Source organism: Bos javanicus, chromosome 9, assembly GCF_032452875.1.
Source record: "Bos javanicus breed banteng chromosome 9, ARS-OSU_banteng_1.0, whole genome shotgun sequence".
NCBI lineage: Eukaryota > Metazoa > Chordata > Mammalia > Artiodactyla > Bovidae > Bos > Bos javanicus.
The window spans coordinates 80,491,001-80,507,138 of NC_083876.1; the positions used below are offsets into that span (position 1 = coordinate 80,491,001).

The 16,138-nt window shown below is 40.1% G+C and overlaps 1 protein-coding gene across 4 annotated transcripts in view; it reads left to right on the forward strand.

Moving 5' to 3' along the window:
- The window catches only part of AIG1 (androgen induced 1), a 271,524-nt gene that overhangs the window by 24,363 nt on the left and 231,023 nt on the right, over window positions 1-16,138 (forward strand). Inside the window, exon 2 of one of the 4 annotated variants that reach the window (XM_061428169.1) lies at window positions 1,792-12,576. The exons of the other annotated variants lie outside the window; for them this stretch is intronic. Within the exon in view, the coding sequence (XP_061284153.1) occupies window positions 1,792-1,848 (57 nt within the window). The 3' untranslated portion in view covers window positions 1,849-12,576. Of the gene's footprint in view, window positions 1-1,791; window positions 12,577-16,138 lie in introns of those variants that run through there. 4 annotated transcript variants of the gene reach the window in all.

Genomic DNA, 16,138 nt, shown 5'->3' on the forward strand with positions numbered 1-16,138 from the left:
CCTCATTTGATATTTAAAAAATTGCCATCAATGACCTTAGGCATAACTAGAAAGGGGAGCAGCACTGTTGCCGAAGATCTAAATTATAAAGGAAAAGTGAGACTTTTTTTTTCTAGGGGAATGCCTGTTGGAGGTAACATCCCTTGCTTTTTGCTGAATTTGGGATTGCTCTGTTACTTTGCAGTAAGATAATTTCTCAGAGACATTCTGCTGTAGCATCTTTTCCAGTCCTTACGCCCCCCTCCTTTCCTCATTTTTTAGCATAGATTCTGTGGTTCAACATTGTAATCACACCCTTGCAAACCATCAGCTACTATATCCTTTTCTGCCCTCAGTCTCCTTCGCCTAGAAAATCTGTAATTCTGATTAAACTCAACCACCTACGTACTCATTCTTGCCCCTGAGCAGTTGAACACAAAGTAACTCATGGAAGTATGCTGTATGGTCTTCGTTCATATGTGTGACCACAGATATCCTGTGGGCTCTCAGTACTGCCTAACAATGCATTTCGCTAATCATTTGACTCTCCTGTTCTCACAGCACCTCTTTCCCCTGTGTTCTTTTGTCTTCAGATTTTGGGCACCCTTTCTCTGATCCTCTCACTCAAAGAAGTCTTCATACTGGCCAAAGAGCATGGTGAACTTACTGTTTGTTTCAGTTAGGAAAACAAAGCAACCAGAAGAAACCTCTTCATTCTTCCACCATCAGATCTGCCAATCCACCTTCATCTGAACCGGTACTCCGTGTTCCCTCCTATTAGGATGGATGTACTGCCTGGACTTCTAAGAACAACTCTTCCATGTGTGTCCTGGACTCCAAAACTTCTTGCCTACTTGAGGATTCCATTACTGAGATTATTTCCTCTCCTTCCTGTTTTATTCAATTTTCCATTTCAGCTTCTTCATTTCCATCAATCTACAAACATTTGCTATCTCTTATCATAAACAAAACAAATAAAATTTATCTCGGTCTTTTATCTACCCTGTGTCTCTTGTTCCATTTCCAGCAAAACTCTGAAAGAACTGTCTGTGCTTCCAGTTTCCTCTTCCTCTTCGCCATTGTTTCTTGTACCAACTCCATTCTGAGTAAGGTCACCAGGGACCACCTCATTGACAAATACAGTAGCAATAATAATTCTGAGTCTTCAGTTAACTTAAACTCTCAAGAACATTTGTTCCAGCCAGTCACTTTCTCTTCCTGGTGACAATTTCTTAACTCTTGGCTGCTGGGAAAGTACATTCTCCTGACCTTCCACCTTCATTTCTGATTCTTTCTTCTCAGTCTTCCTTTCTTAATTCTCTTTCTCTTCTTAAACTTTCAATTTCAGATGCCGCAGAAATCAGCCCTAGATTCTCTTTTGTGTCTAGTCCATATTCATTCCCTGGGGGAACTCATCTAATATCGTGACTTTAAATATATTCTGTTGATGATCTTCCAGATTTATATCTTGAGCCCCAGTCTCTTCTGAGCACCTTATTCTTATATCCAACTGCCTGATTTGTGTGTCTGCTTAGAGGATTAATATACATTTCAAACTATGTTCAAAAAAAATGACTGGTTTCACCTTCCAAACCTGTGTTCACCTCATTGTTCTCTATTTCAGTAATTATTACCATCACCCAGGACTGCACTGTTGTGAAAATCCAGGTTACATTGTTCTTGTGAATTAAGTGAATTTTTATTTGCATCTTCTGTGTGTTTTCCCCAGTGGGCATCTTATTTATAATGGGCTTAAAAAAGTAAACAATTGAGCATCAGTATCTAGCTCTTGAAATTTTCAATCTATTGCAGATGGTGATTGCAGCCATGAAATTAAAAGATGCTTACTCCTTGGAAGGAAAATTATGACCAACCTCGACAACATATTAAAAAGCAGAGACATTACTTTATCAACAAAGGTCCATCTAGTCAAGGCTATGGTTTTTCCAGTGGTCATGTATGGATGTGAGAGTTGGACTATAAAGAAAACTGAGTGCAGAAGAATTGATGCTTTTGAACTGTGGTGTTGGAGAAGACTCTTGAGAGTCCCTTGGACTGCAAGGAGATCCAACTAGTCCATCCTAAAGGAGATCACTCCTGAGTGTTCACTGGAAGGACTGATGTTGAAGCTGAAACTCCAATACTTTGGTCACCTGATGTGAAGAGCTGACTCATTTGAAAAGACCCTGATGCTGGGAAAGATTGAGGGCAGGAGGAGAAGGGGATGGCAGAGGATGAGATGGTTGGATGACATCACCAACTCAATGGACGTGAGTTTGAGCAAACTCCGGGAGTTGGTGATGGACAGGGAGGCCTGGCATGCTGCAGTTCATGGGGTCGCAAAGAGTCAGACATGACTGAGTGACTGAACTGAACTGAACTGAATTGAACCAAGCAGCTACTATACTAATAATATGATGAACATTGCTAACTAATATACCTTGGTTGGAGAAATTGCCGTAAATCAGGGAATAATCTTCATACTGGCCAAAGCACACACATTATGCCAAAAAATCTTGAACCAGTTTTAGGTCTTGGAGATTATTTAGCAAAGGGTTTTTGATTTTTTAAAAAAGAATCAGTTTTTAACCTAGTTCTTAGGGAAGTAGCAAATATTATAAAAATTAAGGTAACTGTAAGTAGAAAGTAACCTTTAAGAATTGTATAAAATTTTTAAAAAATAATGGGTAAAGGACCTGAATAGACATTTCTTAAAAGAAGACATATAAATAACCCAGTTATATGAAAAGGTTCAGTTCAGTTCAGTTCAGTCGCTCAGTAGTGTCTGACTCTTTGCAACCCCATGGACTATAGCACTCCAGGCCTCCCTGTCCATCACCAACTCCTGGAGTTTGCTCAAACTCATGTCCATTGAATCAGTGATAAATCCAAAATAGTCAAACTTAAAGGAGCAGAGACTAGAGTGGTACTTGCCAGAAACTGGGCGAAGGGGAAAATAGGGAGATTATTAAAGGATGAAAAGTTTCAGTTATGCAAGATGAATAAGTTCTGGAGCAGTATTATATTGTACACCTGAAATTTTCTAAAAAAGGTAGATCTTGAGCACGTTGAAAGAAAGAGAAAGGAAGGAAGAAAAGGAGGCAGGGAAATAAAATGATAACTGTGTGAAGTGATGGATATGTTAATTAGCTTGTTTGTGGTAATCATTTCACAGTGTATACATGTATAAAATATAAGTAATGAATCTTAAATATATACAGTTTTGTCAATTGTACTTCAATAAAGCTGAAAAAAATCAATTTTTACCTATTGTTTAGAGAAATAACCATAAATCATTTTTTTGATTTGACCAAAGATGGCGACGGTTGTTTTTGACTAAAAAGAGGTAAATATTATGTAGAAAATCTGAAAAAACAGACCAGAAAAAATCCTGAAACTAATAAGTGATTATAGCAAGATTGCAGGATACATTCACTTTCCTGTATACTAGCAATAAACAGATGGAATTTGAAATTTAAAAATGCCATTTACATTAGGATGCCCCAAAATGGAATACTTAGGTATAAATATAAAGCAATATGTACAGGATCTATATGAGAAAAACTAGAGAATTATGATAAACAAAACCAAAGAAGAACTGAATAAATGGAGAGAGAGTCTATGTTCATGGATAGGAAGACTCAAGTTGTTCCTCCCAATTTGAATCAATGAAATTCTAATCAAAATTCCCAGTAAGTTAGTTTATGGATATCAAAACACTGATTCTGACCAAAGACCCGGAAAACTAACAGAAGACTGAAGAAGACCAAATTTGGAGGACTGACTCTGCCTGATTTCAAGACTTGTTGTAAAGCTATAGTAATTAAGACAGTGTGGCATTGGTGAAAGAATACATGAGTAAATCAGTGGAACAAAATAGAGAGCCTGGAAATAAACCCAGACAAACCCAGACTACTGATCTTTGATGTGAAGAAACGAAGGCTATACAAAGGAGTAAAGATAGTCTTTCCTGGATGCCTACATGTAAAACAATGAATCCAGACATAGACCTTACACTCTACAAAACTTAGCTCAAAGTGGATCACAGGCCTAAAGGTAAAACACCAGGCTATAAAACTTAGAAGACAACATAAGAGAAAACCTAGATGACCTTGGCTATGGTGATGACAGTTTAGATACAACACTAAAGGCATGATCCATGAAAGAAATAATTGGTAAGATGGACTGTATTAAAATTAAAAATGTCTGCTTTGCAAAATAAGATGAGAAGACTAGCCACAGAAAGGGGAAAAGTATTCGCAAATAAAAGGGACCAACAAGGGATTAGTCTCCAAAACACACAAACAGCTCATGCCAATCAATATTAAAAAAAAAATCAAAAAATGGGCAGAATATCTAAATAGACGTTTCTCCAAAGAAAACATAAGTTCAGTTCAGTTCAATCACTTAGTCATGTCCGACTCCTGGCGACCCCATGGACTGCAGCTCGCCAGGCCTCCCTGTCTATCACCAACTCCTGGAGTTTACTCAGACTCAAGCCCATCGAGTCGGTGATACGACCCAACCACCTCATCCTCTGCCGTCCCCTTCTCCTCCCACCTTCAATGTTTCCCAGCATCAGGGTCTTTTCAAATGAGTCAGCTCTTTGCCTCAGGTACCCAAATGATTGGAGTTTCAGCTTCAGCATCAGTCCTTCCAATGACTGTTCAGGACTGATTTCCTTTAGGATGGACAGGTTGGATCTCCTCACTGTCCAAAGGACTCTCAAGAATCATCACCAACACCACGGTTCAAAAGTATCAATTCTTCGGTGCTCAGCTTTCTTTATAGTCCAAATCTCACATCCATACATGACTACTGGAAAAGCCATAGCTTTGACTAAATGGACCTTTGTTGGACAACTAATGTCTCTGCTTTTTAATATGCTGTCTAGTTTGGTCATAACTTTTCTTCCCAGGAGCAAGCATCTTTTAATTTCATGGCTACAGTCACCATCTGCAGTGATTTTGAAGCCCCCAAAATAAAGTCTGTCACTGTTTCCACTGTTTCACCATCTATTTGCCATGAAGTGATGGGACCAGATGCCATGATCTTCGTTTTCTTAAAGTTGAGTTTTAAGCCAACTTTTTCACTCTCTTCTTTCACTTTCATCAAGAGGTTCTTTAGCTCTTCTTCGCTTTCAGCCATAAGGGCGATGTCATCTGAATGTCTAAGGTTATTGATATTTCTCCCAGCCCTCTTGTGCTTCATCCAGTCCAGCATTTCTCATGATGTACTCTGCATATAAGTTAAATAAACAGGGTGACAATATACAGCCTTGGCATACTCCTTTCCCAATTTGGAACCAGTCTGTTGTTCCATGTCCAGTTCTACCTGTTGCTTCTTGACCTGTATACAGATTTCTCAAGAGGCAGGTCAGTTGGTTTGGTATTCCCATCTCTTTCAGAATTTTCCACAGTTTATTGTGATCCATAGAGTCAAAGACTTTGGCATAGTCAATAAAGCAGAAGTATATGTTTTTCTGGAACTCTCTTGCTTTTTTGATAATCCAACAGATGTTGGCAATTTGATCTCTGGTTCCTCTGCCCTTTCTAAATCCAGCTTGAATTCTGGAAGTTCACTGTTCCCGTACTGTTAAGGCTGTCTTGGAGAATTTTGAGCATTACTTTGCTAATGTGTGGCATAAGTACAATTGTGCGGTAATTTGAGCATTCTTTGGCATTGCCTTTCTTTGGGATTGGAATGAAAACTGACCTTTTCCCGTCCTGTGGCCACTGCTGAAATTTCCAAATTTGCTGACATATTGAGTGCAGCACTTCCACAGCATCATCTTTTAGGATTTGAAATAGCTGAACTGGAATTCTATCGCCTCCACTAGCTTTTTTTGTAATGATGCTTCCTAAGGCCCACTGGACTTTGCATTCCAGTATGTCTGGCTCTAGATGAGTGATCACACCATCGTGTTTATCTGGGTCATGAAGATCTTTTTTATATAGTTTTTCTCTGTATTCTTACCACCTCTTCTTAATATCTTCAGCTTCTGTTAGGTCCATCCCATTTCTGTCCTTTATTGAGCCCATCTTTGCATGAAATGTTCTCTTAGTATCTCTTATTTTCTTGAAGAGATCTCTAGTCTTTCCCATTCTGTTGTTTTCCTCTATTTCTTTGCACTGATCACTGAGGAAAGCTTTCTTATCTTTCCTTGCGATTCTTTAGAACTCTGCATTCAAATGGGTATATTTTTCCTTTTTTCCTTTGCTTTTTGCTTCTCTTCTTTTCTTGGCTATTTGTAAGGCCTCCTCAGACAATCATTTTGCCTTTTTGCATTTCTTTTTCTTGGGGATGGTCTTGATCACTGCCTCCTGTAAAATGTCACGAACTTCTTCAGGCAGTCTATCAGATCTAATCCCTTGAATCTATTTCTCACTTCCACTGTATAATCATAAGGGATTTGATTTAGGTCATACCTGAATGGTCTCATGGTTTTCCTTACTTTCTTCAATTTCAGTCTGAAGTTGGCAATAAGGAGTTCATGATCTGAGCCACAGTCAGCTCCCAGTCTTGTTTTTGCTGACTTTATAGAGCTTCTCCATCTTTGGCTGCAAAGAATATAATCAGTCTGATTTCGGTGTTGACCATCTGGTGATGTCCATGTGTAGTCATCTCTTGTGTTGTTGGAAGAGGGTGTTTGCTATGACCTGTGCGTTCTCTTGGCAAAACTCTGTTAGCCTTTGACCTGCTTCATTTTGTACTCCAAGGCCAAATTTGCCTGTTACTCCAGGTATCTTTTGACTTCCTACTTTTGCATTCCAGTCCCCCATAAAGAAAATGACATCTTTTTGGGGTGTTAGTTCTAGAAGTTCTTGTAGGTCTTCATAGAACCGTTCAACTCAGCTTCTTCAGCATTACTGGTCAGGGAATAGACTTGGATTACCATGATACTGAATGATTTGCCTTGGAAACAAACAGAGATCATTCTGTCGTTTTTGAGATTGCATCCAAGTACTGCATTTTGGACTCTTTTGTTGACTATGATGGTTACTCCATTTCTTCTGAGGAATTCTTGCCCATAATAGTACATATAATGGTCATCTGAGTTAAATTTACCCATTCAATCCATTTTAGTTCACTGATTCCTAAAATGTTGATGTTCACTCTTGCCATCTCGTTTGACCACTTCCAATTTGCCTTGATTCATGGACCTGACATTCCAGGTTCCTATGCAGTATTGCTCTTTACAGCATGAGACTTTACTTCCATCACCAGTCACATCCACCACTGGGTGGTGTTTTTGCTTTGACTCCATCCCTTCATTCTTTCTGGAGTTATTTCTCCACTGATCTCCAGTAGCATATTGGGCACCGACCGACCTGGGGAGTTCATCTTTGAGAAGACATTAGATGGCCAAGAGGCACATGAAAAGATCTTCAGCATCCCTAATTATTAGAGAAGTGCAGATCAAAACTATGTGGTATTACCTCATACCGATCAGAATGGCCATCACCGAAAAATCTACAGATAATTAATGCTTCAGAGGCTGTGGAAAAAAAGGAACCCTCCTAAACTGTTGGTGGGAATATAAATTGGTGTAGCCACTGTGAAGAACAGTATGGCATTTCCTTAAAAAACTAAAAATAGAGCTGCCATAATATCTAGTAATTCTACTCCTGGGCATAATATATTTTGAGAAAAACATGATTTGAAAGGATCCATGAACCCCCTTCATTGCAGCACCGTTTATAATAGTCAAGACATGGAAGCACCCTAAATATCCATTGACAGATGAATGGTAAGGAAGATGTGATACATATGTGTAATGGAATATTACTCAGTCATTTAAAAGAATGAAATAGTGCTGTTTGCAGCAACATTGGTGATCCTAGTGATTATCATATGGTTATCATACTAAGTGAAGTAAGTCAGAGAGAAACAAATATCATATATCACTTTTATGTGGAATCTAAGAAAAATGGTAAGAATGAGCTTATTTACAAAACAGAAACAGACTCAGACTTAGACAATGAATTTATGATTACTGGGGGCCATGAGTGAGGGGAGGGATAGATTAGGAGTTTAAGATTGACATGTACATACCTTTATATTTAAACTAGATAACCAACAGGGATCTACTGTATGGCACAGGAAACTCTGGTCAATATTGTGTAATAACCTAAATGGGAAAAGAATTTAAAAAAGAATAGATACATGTGTATGTATAACTGAATCACTTTGCTGTACGTCTGAAACTAACACAACATTGTTAATCAACTATACTCCAGTGTGGGCTTCCCTTGTGGCTCAGTTGGTTAATAATCTGCCTGCAATGCGGGAAACCTGGATTCAATTCCTGAGTTGGAAAGATCCCCTGGAGAGGGAAAGGCTACCCACTCTAGTATTCTGGCCTGGAGAGTTCCATGGACTGTGTAGTCCATGGTCACAAAGAGTCAGACATGACTGAGCAACTTTCACTTCACTTCACTTCATACTCCAATATAAAATAAAAATTACAAAAATTAAAGTCCTAAATTTAAAAAGAAGTGGTAAATATCAAAGAACTAAAAGTACATTATTAGCTCTTCTTATATGCTCTTTTGTTGTTGTTGTTTAGTCCCTAAGTCATGTTCTACTCTCTGTGACCCTGTGGACTGTAGCCCACCAGGCTCTGTCCACGGGATTTCCCAGGCAGTCTAGAGTGGGTTGCCATTTCCTTCCTAGGGGATCTTCCCAACCTAGGGGTTGAACTCGCGTCTCCTGCACTGGCAGGCTATTTCCACTATTGAGCCACCAGGGAAGTCCTTATATGATGCTACTATTGCAGAAAATTTTGCTTTTCAGCTGGAAATATTGGAAAGATCAAGGAGCTTTCAAAGGAATTTCTGCTACTGCTACTGCTGCTAAGTCGCTTCAGTTGTGTCCGACTCTGTGCAACCCCAGAGATGGCAGCCCACTAGGCTCCCCCGTCCCTGGGATTCTCCAGGCAAGAACACTGGAGTGGGTTGCCATCTCCTTCTCCAATGCATGAAAGTGAAAAGTGAAAGTGAAGTCGCTCAGTCATGTCCAACTCTTTGCGACCCCAGCGGACTGCAGCCCTCCAGGCTCCTCCGTCCGTGGGATTTTCCAGGCAAGAGTACTGGAGTGGGGTGCCATCGCCTTCTCCAAACAGTAAATACAAATACTCTGCATAATCTGGGCTTGCAATGCTGTCTTCCATGTTGTTGTTCAGTCGCTAAGTTGTGTCTGACTCTTTGCAAGCCCATGGACTGCAGCATGCCAGGTCTCCCTGTCCTCCACTATCTCCTGGAGTTTGCTCGAATTCATGTCCATTGAGTCGGTGATGCTGTGTAACCATCTCAGCCTCTGCTGTCTTACACAGAGGGCTCCATATTCCAGGAAAGATAGAGACTTTTCAAAAGTCAATCATGGAAAAAAAAATGGCAAACATAAAATGGTATAATAGGTCTATGCAAAAGTTATTACGTACAGTTTTAAAATTGATTTTGCTATTGTTGCTTTCTACGTCATGTTCCTTTCCCATCCCATATTTCTGCCTCTTGCCAAGGGATAGCTGCTATAATTTTGTGTTTATAATTCCCTCTTTTTAAAAGATGGTATGTACTTCTAAACAATATATTGTGTTGGTTAGTTTTGCTTGATTAGGACCTTTACAAAAATGGTGTCGTTATGGAGGCGTTCTTCATCTAAATAGAAATGGCATGTTTAAGTCGGGTAAACTCGACAGGACAATGAGCCATTGTGATGTTTACACGCCTGTGTTTCTTATTGCCTCAGTGCTGTGTAATTTGGTCTTGCAACTGATTAGCCAGTTAGGAACTGGAAGGGTGATATGTAAATGTTACTGTCTAACTGACAGAATGATTTATTAGATGCGTATATTTGAGGAATTTCACCTGCTTTGTTGTTTGGGAGGCCCAGTGCCAAACTGAAACATGCATGTCAAGGGTAGCCCCGTGGCCAGCTTTTTAAGAAAATTCAGCCAAAGTTGAATTCCATTCAAGTACAGTTTTGTTTGTTTGCCAGTGGTGTCAGACTGATTTTAAAATGGATTTATCTTTCCTATAGTTTTGATCAGTGCTGTTGAAACTTTGAGCACGCCTGAATATAACCCATAAGGCCTGATGTCACCCACTCATTGACTACACTAGCTTGGCTTTTACCACTGCTCATACGAGGCCTTTCTGTTCTTCCAACATCAACTGCCAAGTGGAGCCTCTGAACCATAAGATTTCCGTAAAGATGTCTTCCCTTTTTGCTTAGGGAACAACATGTACTACTCATTGAGCCAGGGTGTTTACCTTGGTCTCAGAGATCGTAGGAGTTTTGTTTTCATTAAAAATACTCTTTTGAATTCAGTGTTTGTCTCAATGTGATTAGAGTAGAAAATGCTATCATCAATTATTTTTATAAAGAAAGCAAAAAAAGAAGAAACTTGAAGTTGGATGTAACTTTAATTTTCAAAATAAAAAAGCTTTCATTTACTTTAGGAAATAGTAGGAGCCAGTATTATAAAAATGTGTTGGTTAAAGCTTCCTAATTTTAAAATGGGTCCCTTAATATTCTAATCTTTTAAACCTTTGTTTTAAAAGGCAAGTGATATATACATGCCTCTATACTAAGATTTTATAAGATGCTAGTGGAGAATAGGGCTCCTCAGATGGCTCAGTGGTAAAGAATACAGCTGCTAATGCAGAAGAGGCAGGAGTTGTGAGTTTGATCCCTGGGTCAGGAAGATCCCCTGGAGAAGGAAGTGGCAACCACTCTAGAATTCTTGCTTGGGAAATCCCATGGGCAGAGGAGCCTGGTGGGCTGCAGTCTACAGGGTTGCAAAAGTGTCAGACACAACTTAGAGACTAAATAACAAAACAAATGGGGAGTAGAATAAGATGGTCACAGTGAAATTTAATGCCTTAAATAATTAATTTAAGCTTGCTGGTTTTAAAGCTTGAATTTTATTTTGTATCATTTTTATATGTGTATCTGAGAAGCTTTTGTTTTCCTTATAACTCTTTTTACTTGTACTGAAACTCAGTATATTGGAAAACTCAGCAGTGGCCCCAGGACTGGAAAGGTCAGTTTTCATTCCAATCCAAAAGAAAGGCAATGCCAAAGAATGCTCAAACTACTGCACAATTGCACTCATCTCACATGCTAGTAAAGTAATGCCCGAAATTCTCCAAGCCAGGCTTCAGCAATGTGTGAACCGTGATCTTCCAGATGTTCAAGCTGGATTTAGAAAGGGCAGAGGAACCAGAGGTCAAATTGCCAACATCTGATGGATCATCAAAAAAGCAAGAGAGTTTCAGAAAAACATCTATTTCTGCTTTATTGACTATGCCAAAGCCTTTGACTGTGTGGATCACAATAAACTGTGGGAAATTCTGAAAGAGATGGGAATACCAAACCACCTGTCCTGCCTCTTCAGAAACCTGTATGCAGGTCAGGAAGCAACAGTTAGAACTGGACATGGAACAACAGACTGGTTCCAAATAGGAAAAGGAGTACATCAAGGCTGTATATTGTCATCCTGCTTATTTTACTTATATGCAGAGTACATCATGAGAAACGCTGGGCTGGAGGAAGCACAAGCTGGAATCAAGACTGCTGGGAGAAATATCAATAACCTCATATGCAGATGATACCACCTTTATGGCAGAAAGTGAAGAAGAACTAAAGAGCCTCTTAATGAAAGTGAAAGAGGAGAGTGAAAAAGTTGGCATAAAGCTCAACATTCAGAAAACGAAGATCATGGCATCTGGTCCCATCACTTCATGGGAAATAGATGGGGAAACAGTGGAAACAGTGTCAGACTTAATTATTTTGGGCTCCAAAATCACTGCAGATGGTGATTGCAGCCATGAAATTAAAAGACGCTTACTCCTTGGAAGGAAAGTTATGACTAACCTAGACAGCATATTGAAAAGCAGAGACATAACTTTGTCAACAAAGATCCGTCTAGTCAAGGCTATGGTTTTTCCAGTGGTCATGTATTGATGTGAGAGTTGGACTATAAAGAAAGCTGAGCGCAGAAGAATTGATGCTTTTGAACTGTAGTGTTGGAGAAGACTCTTGAGAGTCCCTTGGACTGCAAGGAGATCCAACCAGTCCATTCTAAAGGAGATCAGTCCTGGGTGTTCATTGGTAGGACTGATGTTGAAGCTGAAACTCCAGTACTTTGGCCACCTGATGTGCAGAGCTGACTGATTTGAAAACACCCTGATGCTGGGTAAGATTGAGAGCAGGAGGAGAAGGGGAAGACAGAGGATGAGATGGTTGGATGGCATTACCGACTCAATGGACATGGATTTGGGTGAACTCTGGGAGTTGGTGATGGACAAGGAGGCCTGGCATGCTGTGATTCATGGGGTCACAAAGAGTCGGACAGGACTGAGCAACTGAACTGAACTGAACTGAACTGAACTTGTACTGATGTCAGACTGCTTTAAGTAGCAGACATAGTTAAACATGAGATGCTGTGTTGATGGCTTTCATTCTGCAAGTTTTATTTTAGTGGAATAAGATGAAAAAGTATGATAGTGAGATGGTACAAATGGAGGCAGCTGGGAGACCACTGAACCCAGTGCTCAAAAATCCCAGGGAGCACATTTTATCAGTTAAAGCACAAATCAGATCAATTATGGACAACATTGTGTGAATTACTCTAATTAGGTGATACATTGTTTGCATTCCAGCCTTTTAGTCTAATTTCTAGGGAATTGTTGGTTAGAAGAAAGAGGAGCAAGTTGGAAGGGTTGGGGAGAGGAAGACCTTGTTCAAGGGCATGAATGGAGCATGGAATAGGAGAGGTCTGCAGAGGCTGGTGTCTTTGGAGGTCATGTGAAGGGCGGGGCCCCAAAAATTAGGAAGAACAAATCCAGAGTGGATTGTCAGACAAGATCACCATAGACACCATCTACTGTGACTTCCTAATTAGTGTCTGAGTAAACCATTGTACAGAAAGGAGATCAAACCTAGGAGTCAGTCCTTTAGGAGTCAGTCCTAAAGGAAATCAACCCAGGATATTCATTGGAAGGACTAATCCTTTGGCCACCTGATGTGAAGAACCGACTTATTGGAAAAGACCCTGATGCTGGGAAAGATTGTAGGCAGGAAGAGAAGGGAATGACCGAGATGAGATGGGTGGATGGCATCATGGACTCAATGGACATGAGTTTGAGCAAACTCCAGGAGTTGGTGATGGATAGGGATGCCTGGCATGCTGCAGCCCATGGGGTGCGAAGAGTCAGACATAAGTCAGCGAGTAAACTGAACTGAAACATTTACAGTCAGAAGAATGACTTAAAGCAACCAGGACATGTTAAATGAAAATGTCATTATTTCAGGTCTCTTTGGATATTTTTTAAAGCTCATACACAGAACATACCCAATGGGAAATTACATTAGTTGCATTCACTTTAACATTCAGATCCCTGCATGTAAAAGCGTTCTAGGTAAAATAATATTATCGCTTGATATTAAGATATTTAATATCTTTCACCACGTCATACATCTTTACCTCCTGTTCTAGTTAACAGATAACTGACTTAGTAGAATCCAAAAGTTTCTTAGAAGCAGACAGGTGTAGACATGCTGAAGTCATTATTGATATTTTCATCAAAGCCAAATCCAAACTAAATAAAGAAACAAACCCCAAACTCCATACATCTGATCGCCACTTTATCTTTTATAATGTCGGAAAGTCCTGACCAAGGTCCTGAAGATTTGTGTACACTTTAGGCACAGTATCTAGTATTCAAATAGGACTTGGGCCATTAGCAGTGAATCTATACTTTTGGAGGGTGTTGCTGGAGTGTACATTTAAAATCAACACAAAGGCAATGAAAACTGGCCATTTTTATTAGTGGACTGACTTACCTGCAAACACTTCCTGAACACCTACTATGCATTGGTCTGATAAGTTGTGGTAATACAATGATAAGTAACACCCAGCCTTTACCTTCAAAAATGTTGCTGTGTAATGGGAGCATCAGACCCAAACACTTATAAAACACTGTAGAAGAATTGTGAATAAGAGATGTACAGGATCTTGTGAATGGTTGAAAGGTCTACTCCTTACCATCATGGTTGGCTTCTAAGGTGACCCTGATTAGTCAAGTTAAGTCCACCTACATCCGGAACCCCAGTGCTTGGTAGAAAGTATATATGATCCTTCCTTTGCCTGGTGAAGTCTATGACTGTGTTTAGAAGTACACTGTCTTAGCACATTGAGGTCTCATTTATAATACTGGAAAACAGGGGAGATATGATAAATATAGAAGCCTTCAAAAACAAGCTGCTGAACCTCCTTTTTTTTCTGATAAGTTCAAACCCGAAATTATTCACTAAAGGAGAATTACTAGGGCCATGGAACGGGGTTTGGTCACTAGCCAGGATTCTTACTAAAAACTGAATGAAAAGTACTTGCCCCATCAAAAGATTTTGCCAGCCCTTTGTGCCCTCCAAGGAAGGAATTGATGGTATTTCTGATTGTTATTGTTGCTACTGCTGCTGCTGGTGATGACACTTGTGGGTATGATGCAAAGAGACGGTTTTTTTTTTATTGTGGTAAAAATAACATAATATAAAAGATACTATTTTAACCATATTTGGCTGTATAGTTCAGTGGCACTGAGTATACTCACATTGTCGTGCAACTCTCACCATCATCCATCTCCTGGCTTTTTCACCTTCCTAAACTGAAACTGTTCCCATTAAACACTAACTCCCCATCTCCCCTCCCCACCCCTACCACCCACCCCCACAGTCCCTGGCATTCACCAGTGTACATTCTGACTCTGAGTTTGACCTTGTAAATACTTTTATAAGTGGAATCCAACAGTGTTCATCTGTACCTAATGTATTTTGGAATGCATTTTTTAAAATTGGGGTATATTTGCTTTACAGTGTTAATTTCTGCTGTACAGTGAAATGAATCAACTGTTACTTTAATCAACCCCAGAGGTGTTCCAGAGAAGCCATGAGATAAGCAAATATGGAGTTGAGGGTTGGTCTATGGTGATTTCTGAGAATCTTCTTTGCTGCCGTTCTAATGCCTCTTTCGAATTGTTAAGGGTTTTACAACTAATCATTCCATGGAAACAAACAAGATTCCAAGATAAAAAGTACTAACACTGAAAATTTCTGGCACTTACAGCCCTTGGCCTTGTATTCCTCTACTCCCTTCATAGTAATAAATGTAGGACTCTGGTGTCTCTTAATGTTCAGGGTGGAGCTTTGCTCTGACCTCATCTTAGTGAGGGACTCTTCTCCATGGAGGCCTCTGGCCCTATCCTGAAGATGCCATCTGTGCAGCAGCATAGTGGTCCTTTGTCTCAGCTGGGTGCTCTGTACTTTTAAAGACCTTGGAGTGTGTGACATTTGGTTCACCATAGACCTCTTAGCCTGTCCGAGGTTTGAGCCCTTCTGTTTTTGTTTTTCTGTGCTGCATCAGAGAGAAAACCAGAGAAGCCATAGAAGATCCCGAGTGTGTCCCACAGCTCCAGCTTGTAAGCTGAAAGTAAACTCCGGAACTAGGGATGTTTATCCTGGGCAGAAAAATGGCATATTAGCAGTTTAGCTCAGCTAAGATAGGATTCTTACAGTACCTCTCAACTCATGGCCACATTTCTATATTTTTAAAACTTTTTTAAGTTGAGGGATAATTGCTTTGCAATGTTGTGCTAGTTTCTGCTGTACAGCAGCATGAATCAGCTATAAGTATACACGTATCCCCTCCCTTGACACCCCCACCCTTCCATCCCTCTTTGTCATCACAGAGCACCAAGCTGAGCTCCCTGTGTTATACAGCAGGTTTCTGTTCAGTTCAGTTTGGTTCAGTCGCTCAGTCATGTCCAACTCTTTGTGACCCCATGGACTGCAGCATGCCAGGCCTCCCTGTCCATCACGAACTCCAGAGTTTACTCAAACCCATGTCATGATGGCATGGTTGATGTCGTCCAACCATCTCATCCTCTGTAGTCCCTTCTTCTCCCACCTTCAATCTTTCCCAGCATCAGGGTCTTTTCAAATGTGTCAGTTCTTCGCATCAAGTGGCCAAAGAATTGGAGTTTCAGCTTCAGTATCAGTCCTTCCAATGAATATTCAGGACTGGTTTCCTTTAGGATGGACTAGTTGGATCTCCTTGCAGTCCAAGGGACTCTCAGGAGTCTTCTCCAACACCACA